The following is a 20,848-nucleotide window of genomic DNA, read 5'->3' as shown; positions in this document are numbered from 1 at the left end:
GCTAGCTGTTGCCAGTAATCTTTGTAGCCAAGTGTTGCTCTGTAAAAAGTGGATTTTTTAAAATCTTCGTTCATCATCTTCATCTACTCTGAGCAGCACAGGTGTGTAGCTCTTCACTTATTTCAAGCTAATTCTGATTGCTGACTAAAAAGAATGTCTTATGCACCTTATGGTCAAATTGTACATCCCTAGATATTGGCATTTTAAAAGTGATATAACATTGTATAGATCTTAATAGAACTGTAATGAACTTTTGCCAAAAAAATACTGGGAACAAAGAAGATTAGGAGAAGTCAAAACATCTTACAGTGCTCCTCTTTGCTTGCTTCCATTATGTACTGTTCACATTAACTTTTAAACCATATCCAAACCAATTGGGAATCACATGGGCAGCATGTTGCGCTGCTCATCAGATCAGCATGCCAATAAGCAACAGTTGGTTTGGCTCTCAGATCTAATAGATTCCAATAGTGAACTAGTTCACACATTACATTAAACTAGAGTTTATTTTAAAGTATGTCAAGACTGGCCCGTACGGGCAGGGGTACCTTTACCTTTACCTTTATGTTTTAATGAGTATAGGCAGTATAGTCGTCTACTGCTGTAACAGTCATGTCAATGAGGGCAGAAACAGCGGCCTCCCTCTGCAGAGGCTTCCTGACACTGGCACATAATGAGAATTGACTAACCTAATAAATTCAAATGTGAGGTGAATTCTACTTACACTCCCTTGAATGGGTAAACATTTTTGCCTCTCTTACAGCGTTCGAAATTAGCCAGGCACCATGCTCATTTTGCACCTGGCTATCAGACACTTGCAACTAAGTGAAGATGCCTGGGCGCCAGGATGGCACCTGACATCTCCGCCACTGACAGCAGCATTGTTGGTTTTTTGCTGCCATGCTATGGCATGAGTCAGATTTTAGCTGGAGCTGACAGTATACAAAATTCATTTTCGGCTTTGTAATCATGGGGTTTTTTTGTTTTTTGTTTTTAAAAGTGCTTAAACATTCCATTAGTGTGCCTGTAACCTAGGTTTAAGGGCCATATGACGAATAGCTTTAATATCTCTGTTTCTAACACTGCTCTTCATAGAACTGGTCAAACATTTACCTCAATGAGAGAGGGGCAGGCACATGCAGGAGTAGGGGAGGAACAAATTATTGTTACTATTATTTATTAAGTTTATATACTACCCTTTATCCGAGGATCACAGCATGGTTTACAATACAAAAATACATAACATAGTAACAAGCAAAAACAATAGCCCACACCCATTCACAGTTTAAAAGGCCATAGGGACTATAGAGTGGGCAGGAGCACACTTCTCATAGTTTAAAATAAACTATGGAATAATGTTATGTACAAATTGGGCCAGTGTAAACTTGTACACCATAATCCATATAGCATTGGCAAAGAGCACTTTAAAAGCTTCACTGTATGAATATAGATCATGCTAATTAGGTATGTTGTATTACTCTTTATTACTCTAATAGAGAGTAAGTTTATTAGTTGTGATTGAAATCCAATTGGTATTGGGTACACCAATTAAATTGAAGAGAGTGAAGCTATCTGTGAGTGCCACAATCCTACCACCTGTATAGGGAAGTTCCATTCATGACAGTGGGGTTTTACTGTGAATCGCCATAATACCCATACATGTGAAGAGTCAAAGTTCTGGAATTTACAGCATTGCTAAATGGTAATTCAATTGTAGTATTATGTTGTAGTCAGTTTGGGAAGGATGAAGCATGGTTCATGTGGATCAGTAATGCAGAGGAAAGCTCATTTCAGTTATTAGTGTAACTTTTGTTCAAACTGGAGTTAGCCTTTGCCTATGGTGCCCAGTTAGTTTCAAGCTGTGAAGCTCCAGTATACTTGAAAACAGGCCGAAAGTGAAGAAATCCCTTTACTACTGTATTTGGGTGAAGCTGACATGAAAACTGAATTTCTTCCATGGATGGTACAATGTTAGTTGTGCTGAATTCTCATACCTTGACCCCTTGTTAAAAGAGAAAAACAATAATTATTCCTTCCCAGTTAATGAAGCAAGCCTGAAGATCCTTAAAACCAAATCAAGTCAAGCTCTCTGAAGTTGAATGAAAAGCAATATGGAATAATGCTTGCATTGCCACTTCCAGAGATCAGCCTCAGAAGTGGCATTGCAAGGTGGTTGCTAAGCAGAATAGGACATATATTTCTAATTATCAACCTCAGCAATATTAGTTTGCTGTGTTGCATTGGTAGTGGCTACAGTAACTATGTCTCCTGTGCTTGATCCGTCCTTTGCATTGCTCCATATTTAGGGATGGTATGTTTATGTGTTGGCTGCTGGAGGTTAGAAAATATTGATTCATGAAATCATTCCTCATACTCATTATATTAGTAGGCTGTGTGTTGTATGGCTGATTTCTTTAGGGACTATATGAGCATTAAGTTGCACTGTGGAACTTTGCTTGAGAATGGATTTTCTTCAAAGAAATAAGAGCTTTCTCTGAGAGAGAGGATTTATTAAGCTATCTTAAAGTAATTCATATAGCTGCTGCTTCTACAGGTTTAAGCAAACTTTCAAAAGACATGAATAACTTCTTTGTGTTTTGCTGACTTCTAGAGAACTGTCAGGGTTAGACTTCCATTTGTCTTCTTTATTTACCTTTGAAGGGTCAACAGCAGACACCTCCAGTTCAGCAGGCTGGAATGGTGTCAACTGCCCCCCAGGGCATGGGATCAGGAGCACCAACTGCAGACCCAGAAAAGCGCAAGCTCATTCAGCAGCAACTTGTTCTCCTCCTACATGCTCACAAATGTCAGCGGCGGGAACAAGCAAATGGTGAGGTGCGGCAATGCAACCTCCCTCATTGTCGAACCATGAAGAATGTCCTCAACCACATGACACATTGCCAGGCTGGAAAATCTTGCCAGGGTAAGTATAAAGTTTTTCATCTCATAGAAATCTTTGGTCCTGTTCTTGTCAAGTCAAGTCAAGCCCCTCCGGAAATGTTACCATTGTGACAGTAGGAAGCTAATACTGTCTGAAAAACAATTTTGCAGTAATTTGTGCTCACAAGTTACAAGGTCAGGATGAGAGATACAGATGCTGAAGTTTTAGCAATCAACTTTGGCCTCCACTGTGCAATAAGTAATAAGAGATCCAGACTGGTTGACCTATTGCAAAGAGCAGAAAAGCCTTGATCTGTACTTGGGTAAGATAAGTTTCAATCAACTAAGATTTCCCTTGACCTATCAGTCAAAAGAAGACTTCAGGGGAAAGTTTTCAATTCTGGAGATACAGATATAGATATATGCAGTCCAATATACTCAGAAGCATGAGCCACACTGTACTCCAAGTAATTGTGCATAGATTCTGTGCATCAGTAGCACATGTATAGCTGGCTCAAAGAAATTTAAAGTTTTAAGTGTAAAATTGCTTTTAACCCTCTTTTTAGTGGCTCACTGTGCATCTTCACGACAAATCATATCGCACTGGAAGAATTGTACACGGCATGACTGTCCTGTGTGTCTCCCTCTCAAGAATGCTGGGGACAAAAGAAATCAACAATGTAAGTAGTCACTAATTTATTTATTTTTAGGGCATTACAGATTTGCAGTATCAATCCATTTCTCATAATGTTTTTCCTAATACTATTAATGGCTGGTGTAAGAGACAGCTGCAGGATCAAGTTCCTACAGGACAAGCAGTGCTCCTGACAGCAGGGACCCTCGATATACATGGACCCTCTACTCTGGCCTCACTGTCATATTGTGATGGCAGTCTTGTCTGCAAATACAGTAGGACGCAGCCATAGCTGCCCAAGTTGTGGTAGGCAGCAGCCTCCATGCTTATCAGGTCAGCAACAGACACAGTTTAATGCCACAAACCTTATTGATGTGTTACTAAGGACTTTATAAAAGGGTTGATGTATTTTATGTTCATTCTAGTCACTGTTTTTGATCGTTTTCATGTCTTCATTTTTTCTAGCATTATTAGGTGGTGCTGCAGTAGGACTTGGAAATTCTGGCTCTGTAGGGGTTGGTCAGCAGACAACCCCCAACATAAATACTGCTAACCAGATTGACCCCAGTTCAATTGAGAGGGCTTATGCTGCCCTTGGACTAACGTATCAAGGGAATCAGATGCAGACGCAGACACAAGCTCAAGTGAAGAGCCAGCAGCAAGGACAGTCACCGCAGGGACTTCGCCCCATGAATCCTACAAGTATGTTCTTAACTTCATTTTTAAAATGTATATCCCATCTTAATTCAGAAGGCAGCTAATAACTCCAAATCATAGCAACAATAATAAAATATGTAATTCCGCATTAAAACAAAAATATGACCATCAGCACCTAAGCTACAACTTATTCAAGTATTTTACTAAAGGCATTTGTGAAGTTTTGTATCCATTGGGAGAATGGGTGATAGTGAGGTGAGGCTTTGTACATGGCAAAAGCAAGTTTTCAAGGTTTCATTGTTCTCTAGTATAACCAAAAAGTTGAACTCAGGGTAGTTTTAGTAAGGGGTTATCTCAGTGATTCCCATTGAGGTCATTTTTAATTTGATGAACAAATTAAACACGCTGCAATCTGAGACTCAGTTAAGGAAGCAAAATCTGCCTCTGCCATCATAAGTGCTCCCTCCCCCCTTGAGCTGCTCCTACACATTCATATGGAGGGAAAGAAGCCGTTTTGTAGTAGGGCCAAAATCTGTTTTGCAGCAATGATAGCAGCATGTATACCCTAGAATATCTGGAAACAACTTAAGCACCCAAAGCAATTAATCTACAGTAGAGCATAGTTTAATTTTTTCTTTCTTTCTTTTGGTCTAGATGCTAATCCTATGGGAGTGAATGGAGGTGTTGGTGTTCAAGCCCAGAGTCTTCTACCTGAATCAATGTTGCATCCAGCTATGAATTCTCAAAAGTAAGTTTATTTTTAATTGTATAGAAAGCAACTTTCGGAATAATACATTGAGGAAAGAATTCACAAAAGTGGCAGAGCTACAAAATAGTAACTTTAAACAAGATGGTTTTTTACAAAAGGAAAATATTGTATATTTTAAAATTTTATCTGTGACCTCTGAGTAAAGCTCAGAGATGGCATTTTTGTCTGCCTGATATAAATCTGTTGAGGTCAGCATACTGAGTTAGCATTGGGACACTCTGTTCTGCTATAGGGGCTCCACATTTACCTGAAAACTTTTTTTGTAAAGGTTATAGGTAAAGCAAAATACCTTGCAGTAGCTGCATTGCTTTCATAGTAGATATGCATGTGTCTCGTTAATGAATTCTATAGTGCTGCTGCATGCTCTTAGATCGCCGGTTCTATATTGACTGGAAAGTGTTGGCATTTAAATGTTGTCAGTGAATTAGTATAGCACATTCTGCTAGTGATACACATGCTATATAGCACAGGTTTTGAACTATGATATATAATATGAATATATATCATATACCGGGCTAAATAATTAATTCTGTTCCACAAAAAGGTACATGTTGTGATTGGTAGAGATAATACAAATTAAAGTTGGTTATTGTGCATAATGTTGCTACTGCTGCTCATTGCATGGGACAGAGGTCAAGTGAGGACACTCCTGACCATTGTAAATTATTGTTGGTTAATAACAAGTACTCAGCTAATGTTCAGAATTGTATTTCTCCATCTATAAAGTGGAAAGTAAATTAATATTGGAACGCACCTTAATGTAGAACCTTGCCTGAAAGAAGAGTGCAATATCATCCATATGTATTTGAGAGAGAGAGAGAGAGAGAGAGAGAGAGAGAGAGAGAGAAATGTTTATCCACCTATGGCTGAGCAGGAATCTGAGCATGAGTAGGCCACTTTCATATACAATTACTTGTGATGTGTTTACATATAAAGAAAGTCTCACTTAATGAGGTTTATTGTGTCTTTGATAATCACCTCTTCCCCCTCCCCCCCTTTTTTTTTAGTACCATGATGAATGAAAATGCCAATGTTGCTAGTTTGGGGGCCATGCCAACAGCAACACATCCTTCTGGCATTGGAATTCGGAAACCATGGCATGAAGATATTACTCAGGACCTCAGAAATCACCTTGTTCATAAACTGTAAGTATTGATCACCAAATCTTCAAGCTTCTAGATGAAATAATTGAAATAGTGCAATAAAAATTCTTAAACCTTCTAAATGTATCTGCTGCATTCCTTCCATAGGTGATGGATGTAACTATTCACTTTCTTACCTCGTTAACTTTACAGTTACTGGTATCCCTTGTATGGGAGTTGTGGGAGACTGAGCAGGAGTCTAAAGATCAGACAGAGTTATTAATGAAAGAAGAAAATCAGCCTTATGACCAAAGATGGCAGTATTTCCAATTTGCTGCCTAGCTCATTTGGAATCTCTACATTGAACCAAATGCCTAAAAGGGTGTTGTAGTTGGAATTCAGAGGAAACAGCCAGTGGGGGCCAAGTAGTGTGATCTGGTTCTAGCATGTCATCCATGCTGTCTTGAGCTATCTTTTTTTGTCATTAGAGTTTATTTTCTCAGTAATTGTTTCCACACCCTGCTCCTGAAGACACAAGTCATTTCCAGGGCTAAATGGCAATTCTGTGCATGATGTGATGGGTGTACAAACACACAGCATTGTAACTCTGCCCAAATAAATTATCCTAGGTTACGAGCCATTTTTCGGTACTTAGAACCTTCGCCACATAAACTCCCCCCCCCCGGCATCCATAGGGGAATTGAAGTGACTTCCAATAAACCAAAGAGAGATGATCTTGAACATGCCCAGAACATTTTTCTATACTGACTCAATAAGGAAGAAGAAATTATTACTGGTTTCGACCAGGAGACAGACTCATTGTGATAGATTTATTTGGAAGATTTTTATTTAACATTGCTGTTTTCCTCCAAAGAGCTCATGGTAGCATACAGTGGTGCCTCGCAAGAAGAAAAGAATTCGTTCCGCAAGTCTTTTCGTCTTGCGATGTTTTTTGTCTTGCGAAGCACGGTCTGTCGCAACTGCGCCTCTTCAAGCGGCTTTAAAAAAAAGCACAAGATGTTTTCGTTTTGTGAAGCAAGCCCATAGGGAAATTCGTCTAGCGAAGCAACGCAAAACCGAAAAACCCTTTCGTCTAGCGAGTTTTTTGTCTTGCGAGGCATTCATCTTGCGGGGCACCACTGTACTTGGTGTATTGTCCTCTATCCATCTTAGTTACAACAATGACAGTGGCCTAGTTTGCATGTCACATTAAGCCATAGTTAAACAGTGCTTTAATATGCTGATGCACACCGCTCAAAACTTTCATGTTGCTTCTCCCTTGCTTCTGCTGTGCTAAAGATGAAGCAAATCAGACTCAAGCTTGTCTGGAACAAACCTTGGTTTCAGTCTATAGTCTGTTTGGACAAAATGATCCACAGGCTCGGGTTTGGCTGACAAGCCAGGTCGCTCTGGCTTATTTTGTCCACAGTGTAACATGAGTGTGTGTGGAAGGAGTGCCATGAGAACTTTCAAGCAGCATGTTTCTCTTTCACATTAAATTATAATTTGTTTTAAACTATGGTTCAATGTGATACACACCAGGTTAGTGAGAATTTGAATTTACCTCCCCAGGCTATATGCATTTTCCTTAGCACTGTTCCACTCAGGCTCTTATGCATCAGCTAATTGGAGTGTGATAAGCTGGAGGAGACTTCAGGCTTTAACCCCCCCCCCCAAAAAAAACCCCCAAGAACCTTAAGTTCTGCCAGCAAGAGCTAGAGGAACTATTGGGTGGATATACTTAAAATTCAGAATCTCTTGAGGCTGAACACATTATCAGGCTAAACACAATTTTAGTACCAAAAATTAGCTGACAACCCTTTCACAGAAAAATCAATTCCTGCTAACCCACTCCCTGCCCCCCAAGTTTTCTTTCATTTTTCTACTGATAAACTCTTTGGAGGCAAACCATTGTGGATCTTCAGCAAATCATCCAGAGATCTACTTTACACATGGATTAAGGGGAATGTAATAAGTAGTCCATGTAATCTAGACCAGGCATAGGCAAACTCGGCCCTCCAGATGTTTTGGGACTACAACTCCCATCATCCCTAGCTAACAGGACCAGTGGTCAGGGATGATGGGAATTGTAGTCCCAAAACATCTGGAGGGCTGAGTTTGCCTATGCCTGATCTAGACCATTGCCATTTCTTCATGATGGGGAAAAACAGGTGAATTGAAAAGAAAAAGCCCAGGCCGTGTTTGCTATCATGCTTCAGGGGCTTGTTTAGTAGTGCTGTAGGTAACAGTGTTGCTCACACTGTTGAGTAAGGGACAGTTCTTAATCATAATTCACATACTGCACTGATTGGATGAGGATTGGTTTTGTTGTCTGTCTTCTGGCCCAGTCAAGACATGTTTTATTGAGACAATAGATGTTTCAGTGTGGCAAACTTTGGTTCTTATTCAGACATCATATTCAAAGAGCGTATGAGTGGAAAGTAGCCTTTTGTTAGGAATCCCTGGACCTAGAACTGAGAACTTTTGGATCTATGCTCTGCTGCCCCTTGTGGTAAGACACTTCATGTTACAGATTGAAAGGTTCAGAAGACTTATCATTTCCTCTGAGGCTGTAAGGTGATTCTACTGGATCAGTCGCATTCCCAGAAATAACAAGGTTATAAAAGCTTGTTTTGCCTGAGAAACAGTTATCATGACTCTCTCTTTCTTCCTGCTGTACCAAGCTATACTCTGCTGGATTCTCTTCAATTTCTTATTCCAGAATTTGTTCTGCCTGTGAGCTAGCATCACAGCAGCTAATTTCATATTTGTACTGAACACCTATTCCTAATTAAGGCATCTTATGTTTTCTGGATGTTGCAAGCTTTCAGTGAGTTGAATTAGACAATTTGTACCTCTTGGTCCAGTACAGCTACAGAATTCCCATCTATGATTGTTCTTGGCTTTTACCAGAAGTTGACAAAAATTAAGAATAACATAAACTCTAGCTGTGGGCATTAGATTTTTGGATCCAGAAGTTCAGGAGACAAATAGTTGGTTCAAGGTTTCCCTCTATATTCTTGCAGAGTACAAGCCATATTTCCAACTCCTGACCCTGCAGCACTAAAAGATAGGCGCATGGCAAATCTTGTTTCCTATGCTCGGAAAGTAGAAGGCGACATGTATGAATCAGCAAATAGCAGGGTAAGTTATTTTGTAATTTTCTGGTATCAAAGTACTAATTTATAAATTGATTTGTCTTTTTGTCATTTCTATAATTATGTTGATCAAAAGCCAGTCATGTTCTTTTCCATTGTAATAAGTATTTGGAAGGAATGCTTCAGTAATACTACTGAATCATCATTTGTAGCAAATTCCAATTTTCTCTGAAGCAAGTTCCAAGGATTCAAACATATTCTATTTTAGGAGTAGGAAACATTTTAGGCTTTGCAAGCCAGATCCCTAGTAGATGCTAGCTTTGTGTCTACCCTCCTGTCAATCACTGGATGTCAGAATGGCATCATTGCAAAGAGCCCTGCACAGTGCTTTAAAGTGTTCAAAGCTTTAACTTTGTAGAGGCAAAGTCTGCTTTCCCTGCCAGGACACAGTCAGTGGCACCCTTTCAGGCTCATAGTTGTGTATCAACAGCTGCATTGGCAGCTGCATCTCTACCTACCCCACACCTGATGTCATATGTGACATACTTTGGAGGAAACTGCTTTGCAGGCCAAATATGAAACTCTGGTTTGGACTGTGGGCCAGAGGTTCCCCACTGCTGCTATTTTCACCAAGAAAAAAGCCAGATTGGGGTGACAAAGCCCTGGTTCTGAGTAGTTCCTGCTATACCTCATATAAATAGGATAGTATTTAGCAAATGTGAGGAATGAAACCTGCTCTGACCAAGAAACTAGCCCCCATTTCAGTAGTTCTCCTGGTTATACTCCTTTGCTTTTGTCCATTTACTCCAGTAATGAAGTGCTGCAGTTGGGACAATGTTGCCTTATGGCCAAACCTGCCCACCATGCCAGACACTAGGTATTTGCATGCAAAGGACAGACTCTGAGACCTTGTATTCTGGGACCTAGTAGAGCACTGTCTGTCAGTTGAAGCAGGAGGCAGAGGCTGAGTTCCAAAGCTACAAACAAAGGATATTAGCAAAATATCATTCTGGTGTAGGCTCATTCCAGTGATGAGTTACTTGGAATAAGGAGTAAACTTTTGAGGCTAGTATTTTATAGGGCCTGCTGACTAGATACTTGTATTTGTGGTCAGCTGACTGAATGCTCAGGCAACCTAGAACTGCAGCCTAGATGATGCCCTTGAATTACGGAGCACAATCTGCCAGACTTGAAGTGTAAATTGAACAGTTTTGCCATAGGAAGTAAGGCACTGAATCTTGATTTCCTGGGCTTACATGTACAAGACCACTCCCTGGTACTTCAAAGTATCCTGGCCTCTACTGATGGGGACCCCAGTCACATTCTCCCCACTCCCCCTTTCTAGGTCAGTACAGTATGAAGGGCAACCTTCTATGTGTGTATAGCATCCATCACAAGGATCAGCATTTTACTAGTATGGATTAAAATGAAATTCTAATGAGAATGTGGCCACTGTTTTCTGTGCAGGAAAAAAAGATTACCACTTAATATGGTGTAGCTGGAGGATTCCTTCAGTCTCGGGTGGATTGTAAATATTTATATTGTAAGCTTTCCTTATGGATGCATCTCATATACTTTTCTCATTGCAGGCAGAGTACTACCACTTATTAGCAGAGAAAATTTATAAGATCCAGAAGGAACTGGAGGAAAAGAGGAGGACCAGGCTACAAAGGCAGAATATGATACCAAATGCCCCAGTCATGCCACCAGCTCCTATCAGTCAGGGGCCCATGGGGCAGCCACAACCCGTGATGACAGCAAGTAAGTGTTGTACCCTTACAAAGTTTGATTTAACAATACCAATGAATTTAACAACAACAATAGACATTTGAATCTATTTGATTCTTGGGGACTCAAGAATTACAGGGGTGACAGTCATCCTACATCTGGGTACAGAGGGAATAACCCATATGAGCCTTCACCCCGTATAGTTGTGTGATTTGTTCAGAGCCCAGAAGTGCATAGTGTGAAAACATGGCAAAGTAGTTGTGTCTGTGTGAAAGGAGGCATTGGGACAAGCATGTGTGAAAACGGCTAACTCATTATCAGCATTCTGATATATCTGTATAATTGCAATCATTTGATCATTAAAACGAATAGTTCTACACAAATGACATTACACCCTTTAATCTCTCTTCAGTTATATATAGTTCTGTTTAAGGTTTCCTTTGTTCTGCTTGTGATACATAATCGTCAATTTCAGGGAGGATGCTTGGAGAACTGTGCATGCTTTCATATTCTGTTGAAAGTACCTTCAGAATAATGCCCTTCATCCTGGCATTTCATTTCTAAAGATACATTTGGTTCTTGAAAATAGAACTTGGTTGATCAACTGCTGAATTTTATAAAGATAGTGCTGCTGTTAGGTATTTAACATCCTAGATGTAAAAGTTAATATTCCCCAAATGCTGAAATATGTCCAAGAATTTAAGAATTAAAGCTCCCCTTACCCTAAACTGACTTTTTTAAAAATGAAAATGTCTGAATTCTTTAATTTTGGTGTTCAACTACATTACAGATGGTCCTCTTCCCGATCCATCTATGATTCGTGCCAATGTGCCAAACCAGATGGTGAATCGAATGCAGACACCATCAGGTAAGAGTTCAGAAAAAGAGAGCTGAACAACTTGGCACTATAGTAGGGACTTTTCATTGTCTCTACCGCTTCCCATGCTAGCTCCAGCATGGTCCCCTACCTGACAGTGCTTCCACCCTATTCGGCTCCCACTTCGGTGCTGCCACAGCATGCCACCACCATCAGTTATTCACCTTCCTCCAGATATGTTTCCTGCATGGCATGCTTTGGAATGGGTGCTGAGCTAGTGCTTGGCAGCTGCCTGCCAATGTAAATTGCCCCAAATGCTATGCTTGACATTGCCCATCATGCAGTGTCCAACATCATTCTAAAATGTCAAGCTACCACAAGCAGATCAGAGCTGAGCACTGAGTTGGCATAGATTCCAAAGTGCTGGCACATGTTGGGTCAGTATGTCCAGATGTGAGAGGCCGACAGCAGCATTGGGCAGGACATGGCAGTGGAATGGCAGGACACAGCAGCAGCAGTGTCAGTTGCCAAAATATTTCCACATACTTTACAGTGTCTCTAAGAGCCACCCTTTTCTTTTTATTGCAACAGGCCATGTCCATATGTAATCATTTTCCCCAAGCTGTTTTCTTGATTTTTCTGCATTTCTGGTACATTTTCCTCTCTTGATTTGTTTCAGAATGTCTGTGCTGTAAGTGTCTCTTTCCAGTGCCATGATAAAGTTCCTGTTTGCCTTTGCTTCCTGTCTCTATTCATTTTAACTTCAAGCTTCACACTCCCTTGTGTCTCCTTATTCTCTTGCACACAGTCCTGATACTGGTTTGTCCCTGACATCTTCCTCCTTCTTTCTTGCCTATTTAAAAGATTCCCATCCTTCTCTGATTCTTACAAATTTAACTTTTTGTGTGGCATAGTATAAATATTCTGATGAACTCACCAATCTTGTTTAAACATGTAAACTTCCAGGAATGAATCAGTTTGGCCAGATGACCATGCAAATGCAGTCAGTTGGACCCCGGCAAACTCCTCCCCTTCAGCACCCTGGACAGCTAAGCCAGACGGGGACCATGAACCAGGTTGGTTGACTTTGCTTTCCATTGTTGGCTGCTGTGCCCAAACTATATAGGTGCTGTTTGACTCAAGTCCTGCTCAGAGTAGACCTGTTGAAATTAAGAGATCTAACTTGGTCATGTTTATTAATTTTGGTGGATCTACCTTGAATACCACCCTATGTATTTAAATGTGTTGGTAGTCCACTCTCTAAATAGGGAGTACTGTTCATATTTTAACCAGTTATGTTAACTAAGTTAGACCTGCAACATGCTTCAAATAATGAATTTTATTGGGCTACTGGGCTGAGAATCCAGAGGCAGTACCATTTAAGTCTCTGGCCATGATAGTCCCTGGCAACTTATCTGATAAGAGGGTATCAATAAATTTGCTATGTTAATGTCTGGAAATACTATGTCATTCTTAACACTGACTATTAGCTTGATACAATGTTTTATTCATTCATAATAAATACTTTGTTACAGATGGGATTTTCCCCACGTATGCAACAAGGGGTGTCACAACCTTCCAATCAAAGTCAGTTCCTTCAGCAGGCCCAATATCCTACATTGTCTCCTGGAATGAATCCAACAAGCACGCCTATGACTCAACCTGGCAATCAGACTCCCACGTCTCAAGTATGTTGAGAGAAGTTCTGTTGGCAGGCTCTTTGTGGATTTGTTTGTGTGTGTGGTAGACCTGAATGAATGATAAAAAGGGAGCAAAATTATTAATTCAAGCCAGTTACTGGCACTACTGATTATCTCGTGAGGACCATCTTTCAGGCAAGTGTACTTAGTACTTATCCTTAAGTTCTATGTGCACTGCCTTCCATTTTACTCAAATTCAAATTGGTTGGCAAGTAGTTCTACAGGACTGCCACTGAGTGGGAGAAGGAGGAGGATGGGCCAAAGCTCCATCCATTCTCCGATGTGAGCTGCCTGCAAGTCACACCACTCCCTCCACATCCTTTTCTCCTTTGTGTTCCAAACTGAGGGAGCAGGAGCTGATGGAGACTAGATCTGACCCTGGGACTTTCAGTTGTTGATACCGAACATAGTTTATTCAGATACTGACAATTCTTTTTTTCGACAGGCACAAATGACCAGCTCTTCCTGTCCTGTGACTTCTCCAGTAGTGGCGCCAGGTTCTCAAGGGAGTCATATTCATTGCCCTCCTATTCCACAGTCTACTTTACATCGAAACTCTCCTTCTCCAGTACCAAGTCGTACTCCCACACCTCACCATACACCCCCAGGACTGGTATCCCAGCAGCAGCAGCAGCAGCAGCAGCAGCAGCAACCAGCACCACCACAGGCAACAATTGCGTCTGCTCCTGCCACTGTTCCTCAAGCGATGCCACCTGGACCACCATCACAAACTATGCACCCCCCACAGAGGCAGACCCCAACACCTCCCCAGGCTCAGCTGACTCCGCAAGTGCAGCCTCCAGTTTCTGTTACCCCTTCTGCAGAGCAGCAGCTGCCACAGCAACCTCTTTCGCAGCAGAGCACGACTGCATCTGTGCCCACCCCTACAGCAGCACTGCAGCCTCAGCATCCTACAACACCCGTAAGGAAGTTTAAGTTTTCTAGGGCTATTAAGAGTGAAAGTCCAACCTTGGGCAAAATCTTTTTAGGTTGTTATATACAGTATCAAAGGCTAAATGGTTTCTGCTGTCTCAATAGCATGCATTGCATGAAGGTATAGAACAGTATGCTGGACTTTGGAATGCATGCTGTCTTTTGTATAGCAGTTTCAAAGAATTAATTCAGCTACAGATGTCTGATAAAAATATGTGTGTGTGATTTCTGGGGAGGAAGGTACAGAAAGTGGTATAGCTAGACATAATTCTGTGGTAGGCTAGTATTAAGATACTGGGTTTTTTGTGTGTAGTGCCTCTTCTTATTGAGATGCACATGGCATAAGTTGCTTGAGATACCACCTAGCTTAGAAGCACAAAATAAAGCAAAGAATACAATTGCTGCAAAACTGTGTAGCACTACTTGACATGTAGCTTTACTAGTTTTGTTGCTTTCATTCTGTAGCTTTCACATCCAGGTGCAAACATTGATGGGCAAGTATCAAACCCACCATCTACCAACAGTGCAGATGTGAACTCTCAACAGGCTGCTTCTGAACAGCAGCAGCAGCAGCCTTTGCCTGAAATTAAAATGGAGATTAAAATGGAAGAGGAGGAGTCAGAACAAACAGATCTTCAAATGGAGGAGAAGCCAGAGGTGAGAGTGTGGCATGCACACTGGATATGCCTAGGAATTCATTCATTTGATCACATCTGGATCTTTTTCTTCCAAGAAGAACAGGAGGGATACGGGAAAGGGGGGGGCTGCAATATATCCACTCAACCCTATGAAGTAGATTAGGCTGAAAAGAGAGTAAGTGGCTCAAGGTCGCCCTGTAAATGTCATGGATTTTAGCTCAGGTCTACCCAAATTGCTACTTTATCTACTATACCAGTCTGACTTGCTGATTAGGAAAGTCAATGCACTAATTTTTAAAACATTTCAGTTTTGTTTTTTTGATCCAGATCTCCTGTCTCTGTAGTCTCTGATGCATGATACAAGCGGGGTTAGAAGTTTTCTCTCAAGTGATGACCAAGCAGTTTAATTAGTAGCACTTGTGTGGGGAACAGATTCTGGCCAGCTGGTCAGATTCTGAACCACCCCCATCCTGTGGTCCATTTTAACAGGTGGGTGGGGTCACCTGATGTCTCATTGACACACACTCTTTTTGGTGCAAAAACTCATTGTGACGTCAGAAGACCCAGACTAAAAAAATTGTTTTATGGTTATAGCGCAAGCCACACCTGCAGAGAACAATAATTTATCTGTGGCTTCTTTTCATGCTGGTGGTGAAATATTTGGCTTTCTGGAAGTGCTGATCCCAGTGGCCTTGCTGTAAATTCATATGCACTATTAATTTGACAGCACTTGTGTGTTGTGAAGCACTCTTGGGATACTTTCCCTGCATGTTCCGCCTGGCCTTTGGTTTGGACTCGGTCTGACCCTTATGTTTCCCTCCCCTTATGGTCTTGATTTATCAGCTATTTTAAAATGAGGCTGCATTTAAAATTTTATTTTAACCTGTATTTTAAATTGGTTCCCCCCCCTCTCTTTTTCCTCTATTATGTTTTTACTGTGGTTTTATTGGTGTTAGCCGCCCTGAGCCCGGCTCTGGCCGGGGAGGGTGGGGTATAAATAAAATTTATTATTATTATTATTAGTAGTAGTAGTGGGGAAGTGTGTGTGTGTGTCTGTTTCTCTCTCTCTGCGGCCCCTTCGGCGCTTCTCTCCCGGGCATCGGAGAACAAGAGAAAAGCAGAGAGGAAACTGACAGACACAGACAGAGGACTCAGCGTGGGACTCGGGAAAACCCGGAGCTGGCTGACCGACCCATTCACCAGGGAAGCTGGAGTTGCTCTGTTGGGTTGGGCGGGCAGGAAGGAGAACTGAGGCTCATTGGCTTCGCAGCGTGCAGGCAGCAAGGTCTCCTGTTGTGAGGTGTCTTCAAGGAGCAGCTTGCCTCCACCCCTTCACTTCTTCCAGCCCCTTTTCATGACATTCACGCCTTCTGCGCCTCGCCCGCCCTCTCACTGGCTCTCCCTCTTCCCCACCTGGTCTGTGCTCTCCAACACAGGCGAAAGAGCAACCTCCTTCTGAGTTCAAAAAAAGGAGGAGGGAAAGGCAGGGAAATCAGGCTTATGCAAAAGCCAGGCAGAAGCATCCTGATGTGGCACATTGCAAAGCTGCCCCCTCTCCCGTGTGTGTGTTTTGCTTTGCACAAGTGTGGCCCACCGTAGCACTCCCCTCCCTGGTGTCAGAGGGCAGGCTCCTTCTCTGCCCCCACCCCGCTCTGCATCTTGGATCTTGAAAACAGCAGCACAGCCCGAGCCTGCTGTCCTCAAGGGTAAGAGACAGACCCTTCTGTTTATCGATGGCTAGCTGAGTTGTCACTCCCTGCCAAAATAAAAAATAAAAATCCAAACCTGCTTCGGATCCAAACCCACACCATCACAACCCACTCTGGCACACGTGCCATAGGTTCGCCACCACTGCAATAGAGGGAGTACATACAGTGTCACCCAGCCGCTTTCTTCATTATTATTCTTGAAGGTGTGGTAATTTATTATTATTATTATTATTATTATTGCTTTTTTGCTCATAAATGTCTTCCTACTTTTCCAGGTTAAGGTAGAATCCATGTCTGAGGAATGCAAATCTGAATCAACAGAGCAAGAAGAGAAAAAACCAGAAGTGAAGCAAGAAGTGAAGGAAGAGGAGGAAAGACCTAGTACTCCAGGTACTCAGTCTTCACCAGCTTCAGGACAGTCAAAGAGGAAAAGTAAGTTTACTGTTTCTTTTCAGCTACATAGAGAAGCTGTGTAGTTTTCTTAAGTTTGAGACTTGAACATCACATGTTAACATTTCGGTAATAGGACAGCCATAGAAGGATGTGCCTTGTCTAACGAAACACTGGTTAGGAGACAGGCCTATGAAATTTAACTATTATTTTTTTTATTAGCCAAACTTTACATTTACTGTGCACATTAGCTCTTGAGTAAAATATTTTTAATTCCTACTGTTGTTCCATATCAAATTCCTGTTCTGACTATTGTAAATTAGTCAGTGCCTAACACTTCACCATTGGATAATGAGTGGGGAAACTGGAAATGAAGCATTGTCTTGATGTTAATCAGATTTCTAATTCTCTTGGTTAATTTTATGTTATGTGTCTCCTTTCACAAGTTTTCAAGCCAGAAGAGTTGAGGCAGGCACTTATGCCAACTTTGGAGGCACTTTACCGTCAGGACCCAGAGTCCCTTCCCTTCCGACAGCCTGTGGATCCCCAACTACTAGGAATTCCTGTAAGTGTATTGAAAAGAAACATTTCTCTCAATGCGTAACTACTTTTCCAGGGCTTTGGTGTGTAACAACAAAATCCTGTAGCTCCATCTTTTTCCTTTTTCTTTTTTTCAGATTAGTCTCCTTCAAAGCAAAGTTGTCTTCTGTATTGGGCATTTTTAAATTTGTCTGACCGAAAGCAAATGTCTTACCCATTACTTTCTGAGATGGGGTTTCAGGCTTTTGTAGATGAGATAAGCAAAGACATTCCAGGTCTGCACCCAAGGGTTCAGAATTCTTATTTATTTATTTTTCAGGATTACTTTGATATAGTAAAGAACCCCATGGATCTTTCTACAATCAAGAGGAAGCTTGACACAGGACAGTACCAGGAGCCCTGGCAGTATGTCGATGATATTTGGCTCATGTTCAACAATGCCTGGCTTTACAACCGCAAAACATCTAGAGTATATAAGTACTGTTCCAAGCTGGCAGAGGTGTTTGAGCAGGAAATTGATCCAGTTATGCAGAGCCTTGGCTATTGTTGTGGACGAAAGGTAAGGAGAGTCATCTTAAGCTGAATTTCAGGAAATTACCCAAACACTTCAATGTCTAATTTTAAGGATCCTTTAAGTCTGTTTTGAATGCTAATATAGAAATCAAGTATGGTGAACTATTTTAGGATTGTCTTAAATTGTGTTCAGTACTTACTCCAGAGTCTTAATGTTCATCATTAAATACAACATTCAGTTGTTTTCCTACTGCATGTAAGCAATAAAGCAGATGGTCCTCCAAGGCTAAGAAGTTTATTGTCCCTGGTCTACCCCTACATGTAGTTGTGTATAAAACATTTTGATGGCAAGGTTTTCTTTGGGGTAAACAGCATTCCAAATGGATAAAACTACTGCCTAATAAATGTTATGTTGTACAGGAATCATCATTAGCACCACAACATTTGTAGGTTGTGCTCTGATTCTAGGAGCTTGGGGAGGGGCGGACAGTGTTGATACTGAACTACCACCACTGATACTTCATGAATACTTATAAACAAAAACCTGAGGTTTCTGTGCAATCCCAAGTATGGGCTTTCTGCCTCTTCAGGACAGTGTCTGGAACCTTCTAGAGCTTATCCATTAGGAAAATTTGGTGCCCAGCCTGCCCTCTGGAGATAGTGTGCATGCCCTCATTGGGTGGGATCTGTGCTTCTGCTGCTTTTGTAGCAGCTTTTGAAACTTTGCTTTAAAGTGTCTTATTTCTTGGATACCTGTAAGCAACCTGCGTTCCCCTCTCTTTTCAGTTGGAGTTTTCACCACAGACTTTATGTTGCTATGGCAAACAGTTATGCACAATCCCACGAGATGCTACATATTACAGTTACCAAAACAGGTAAGAAAATGCTTGGGTACAACATTGCACCTGCTGTGAAAAATTATATTAGATATAGGCAGGCATGCACTTATATTTATAGCATACTCAGCAGATTACTTCCCATGCAAGCCAAGTGCCTTGTTGCATCAATTGACTTTTTCTTCCTGTTTCAGAAATTAGGATGTTAATATAAACTCTCCATATGCTTTAGATAAGTTCAAAGCTTTTGCAGTAAAGCCATTATTTTTTCCTCTGTATGAAACAGTGCACAGAAAAGCATGCATGTTTGCATCTTGAGTTCACTGCATTTAACATTCAGTTTTGTCCTAAGGGAGACATATTTCCTGTTTTAGATCACAGTTATTTCAACTAAAGCTGTAGTTGTAAAGCTGTGTTTTGTTTGAGCTGCGTGAAAAGCAGGATGCCTGCAAGGTCAGAGAGGGGCTGACTTGACTCTGCCATGGCCTCTTACAGTCTCTCACTCTCAGCTAGAATTTCTATGCTAGTAGCACTCCTGTGTGTGTGCTTGGGATCTCTTAACTATTGAGGCATAACTGTCAAGTGTTCCTGAGTATGTACTTTTGTTTAAGAAGGTAAATCTTGCACTGCATCAGACCAAGATTTACCTGGTCTGGCATCTTTTATGGGAATTTCAGTAAACCAGCAACTTCTCTGTACTCCACTGGACCTGCAGCCTTCAGTTTGTTCTCGATAGCCCTTTTCTGAAGTGGAAATTAACTGAGGAGTGAACTCTGGAGTTGTTTGATTAAATAAGCATCACCGTGCATCTTAATTTTACCACCTGCACCTGCATGATGATGGCAGTCTTTCTGAAGACTTGCTTTCTGTGATAGCACGGTTCCATGTTCTGCTTTGGGGTCGGAAAACATCTGATAGGAAAAACTGTGTTTGGAGCTCTTCTAAGGGAGGAAGGAAAACTGAGAACACAACTTTTTCACGATTTTTGTCAGGAGTATTGCTGCAAATCATGCTTTGGGGGGGTTGCTGAAGTAGACAACTAGTTCTTTAACAAATCTAAAGCTAAGCTTTCATTTATTTCTATAACTTTACAGCTTCATGCCATAAGTCATTTTTATCACAAATGCCAACTTGAGTAAAGAAATCTTCATATGTATACATATGAGCTGGGATCCAAAGAACTGCTGTAGGTGTGTACATGGGCTAGGGCATTGCTACTGGATTTTTTTACCTTTAATCAGCAGACTGTCATGCCATATCACAGCTTTTGAAATTAAGAGGAGTTTCAAAAACAATGTGGAATGGAAGGTTGCTGTCCAAAACATGCAAGGCAAAGCCTTCCCCCCAAGCAGATAACACTAAGTGGTTCTTTGGACACTGGTCTTTTGAATGTCCAAATCAATGTTTGTCATTGTATCAGTGTAATAAATAAACTAACCTGTTACAGATAGGAAACATAGGTGGTGAAGAAGTGATCCTTTCCTTAGCAATTACATTTCCTCTAGTGTTGGTTTTGCTTTGCTTTATAATACTGTCACAGTTTTGTTTTTTGTTTTTGTTTCTTTTTGTTGTATGTTTGCACTCAAATTAACTTGCTTAGCAATGGAAAGGCTGCAGTTTCTGTGCACTCTTGCGGGTAAAAAAACATCTTGAGTAAAGCATTCAACATTAATTTAGATGAAGATGGAATCCTTTTAATATGTCAATTATACATCAATTTGGAGGCATGGAACATCAGTACGTCACATATTAAGAACATACATATGCATGGCTGATTGTCAGATGCCTTAAAGCACCTGTCATTTTGGCAGATCATGAACAATTGCATAGAAATTGTTTTGGGGATGGTTACTGCTGCTTTAAACAGATGTTGCAAACAAAAAATGCTTTGAGGGGAAGGACTGGCCTGTCAACATTTGAGCAT

At 41.1% G+C, this 20,848-nt stretch overlaps 1 protein-coding gene across 1 annotated transcript in view; it reads left to right on the top strand.

The window, feature by feature from the left end:
• EP300 (EP300 lysine acetyltransferase) overlaps positions 1-20,848 on the top strand; it is a 75,808-nt gene that overhangs the window by 33,464 nt on the left and 21,496 nt on the right. The window contains exons 4-19 of the mRNA XM_082241261.1: positions 2,662-2,923; positions 3,447-3,560; positions 3,980-4,216; positions 4,826-4,919; positions 5,948-6,085; positions 9,049-9,166; positions 10,710-10,881; positions 11,639-11,716; positions 12,632-12,741; positions 13,201-13,353; positions 13,811-14,287; positions 14,764-14,955; positions 16,921-17,077; positions 17,482-17,600; positions 17,895-18,134; positions 18,875-18,963. Coding sequence (XP_082097387.1) covers positions 2,662-2,923; positions 3,447-3,560; positions 3,980-4,216; positions 4,826-4,919; positions 5,948-6,085; positions 9,049-9,166; positions 10,710-10,881; positions 11,639-11,716; positions 12,632-12,741; positions 13,201-13,353; positions 13,811-14,287; positions 14,764-14,955; positions 16,921-17,077; positions 17,482-17,600; positions 17,895-18,134; positions 18,875-18,963 — 2,750 coding nt within the window. The remainder of the gene's footprint in view (positions 1-2,661; positions 2,924-3,446; positions 3,561-3,979; positions 4,217-4,825; positions 4,920-5,947; positions 6,086-9,048; positions 9,167-10,709; positions 10,882-11,638; positions 11,717-12,631; positions 12,742-13,200; positions 13,354-13,810; positions 14,288-14,763; positions 14,956-16,920; positions 17,078-17,481; positions 17,601-17,894; positions 18,135-18,874; positions 18,964-20,848) is intronic.

This window comes from Podarcis vaucheri, assembly GCF_965113315.1.
Source record: "Podarcis vaucheri genome assembly, chromosome: 10".
Taxonomy (NCBI): domain Eukaryota; kingdom Metazoa; phylum Chordata; class Lepidosauria; order Squamata; family Lacertidae; genus Podarcis; species Podarcis vaucheri.
This window is presented reverse-complemented; position numbering and strand designations above follow the sequence as displayed.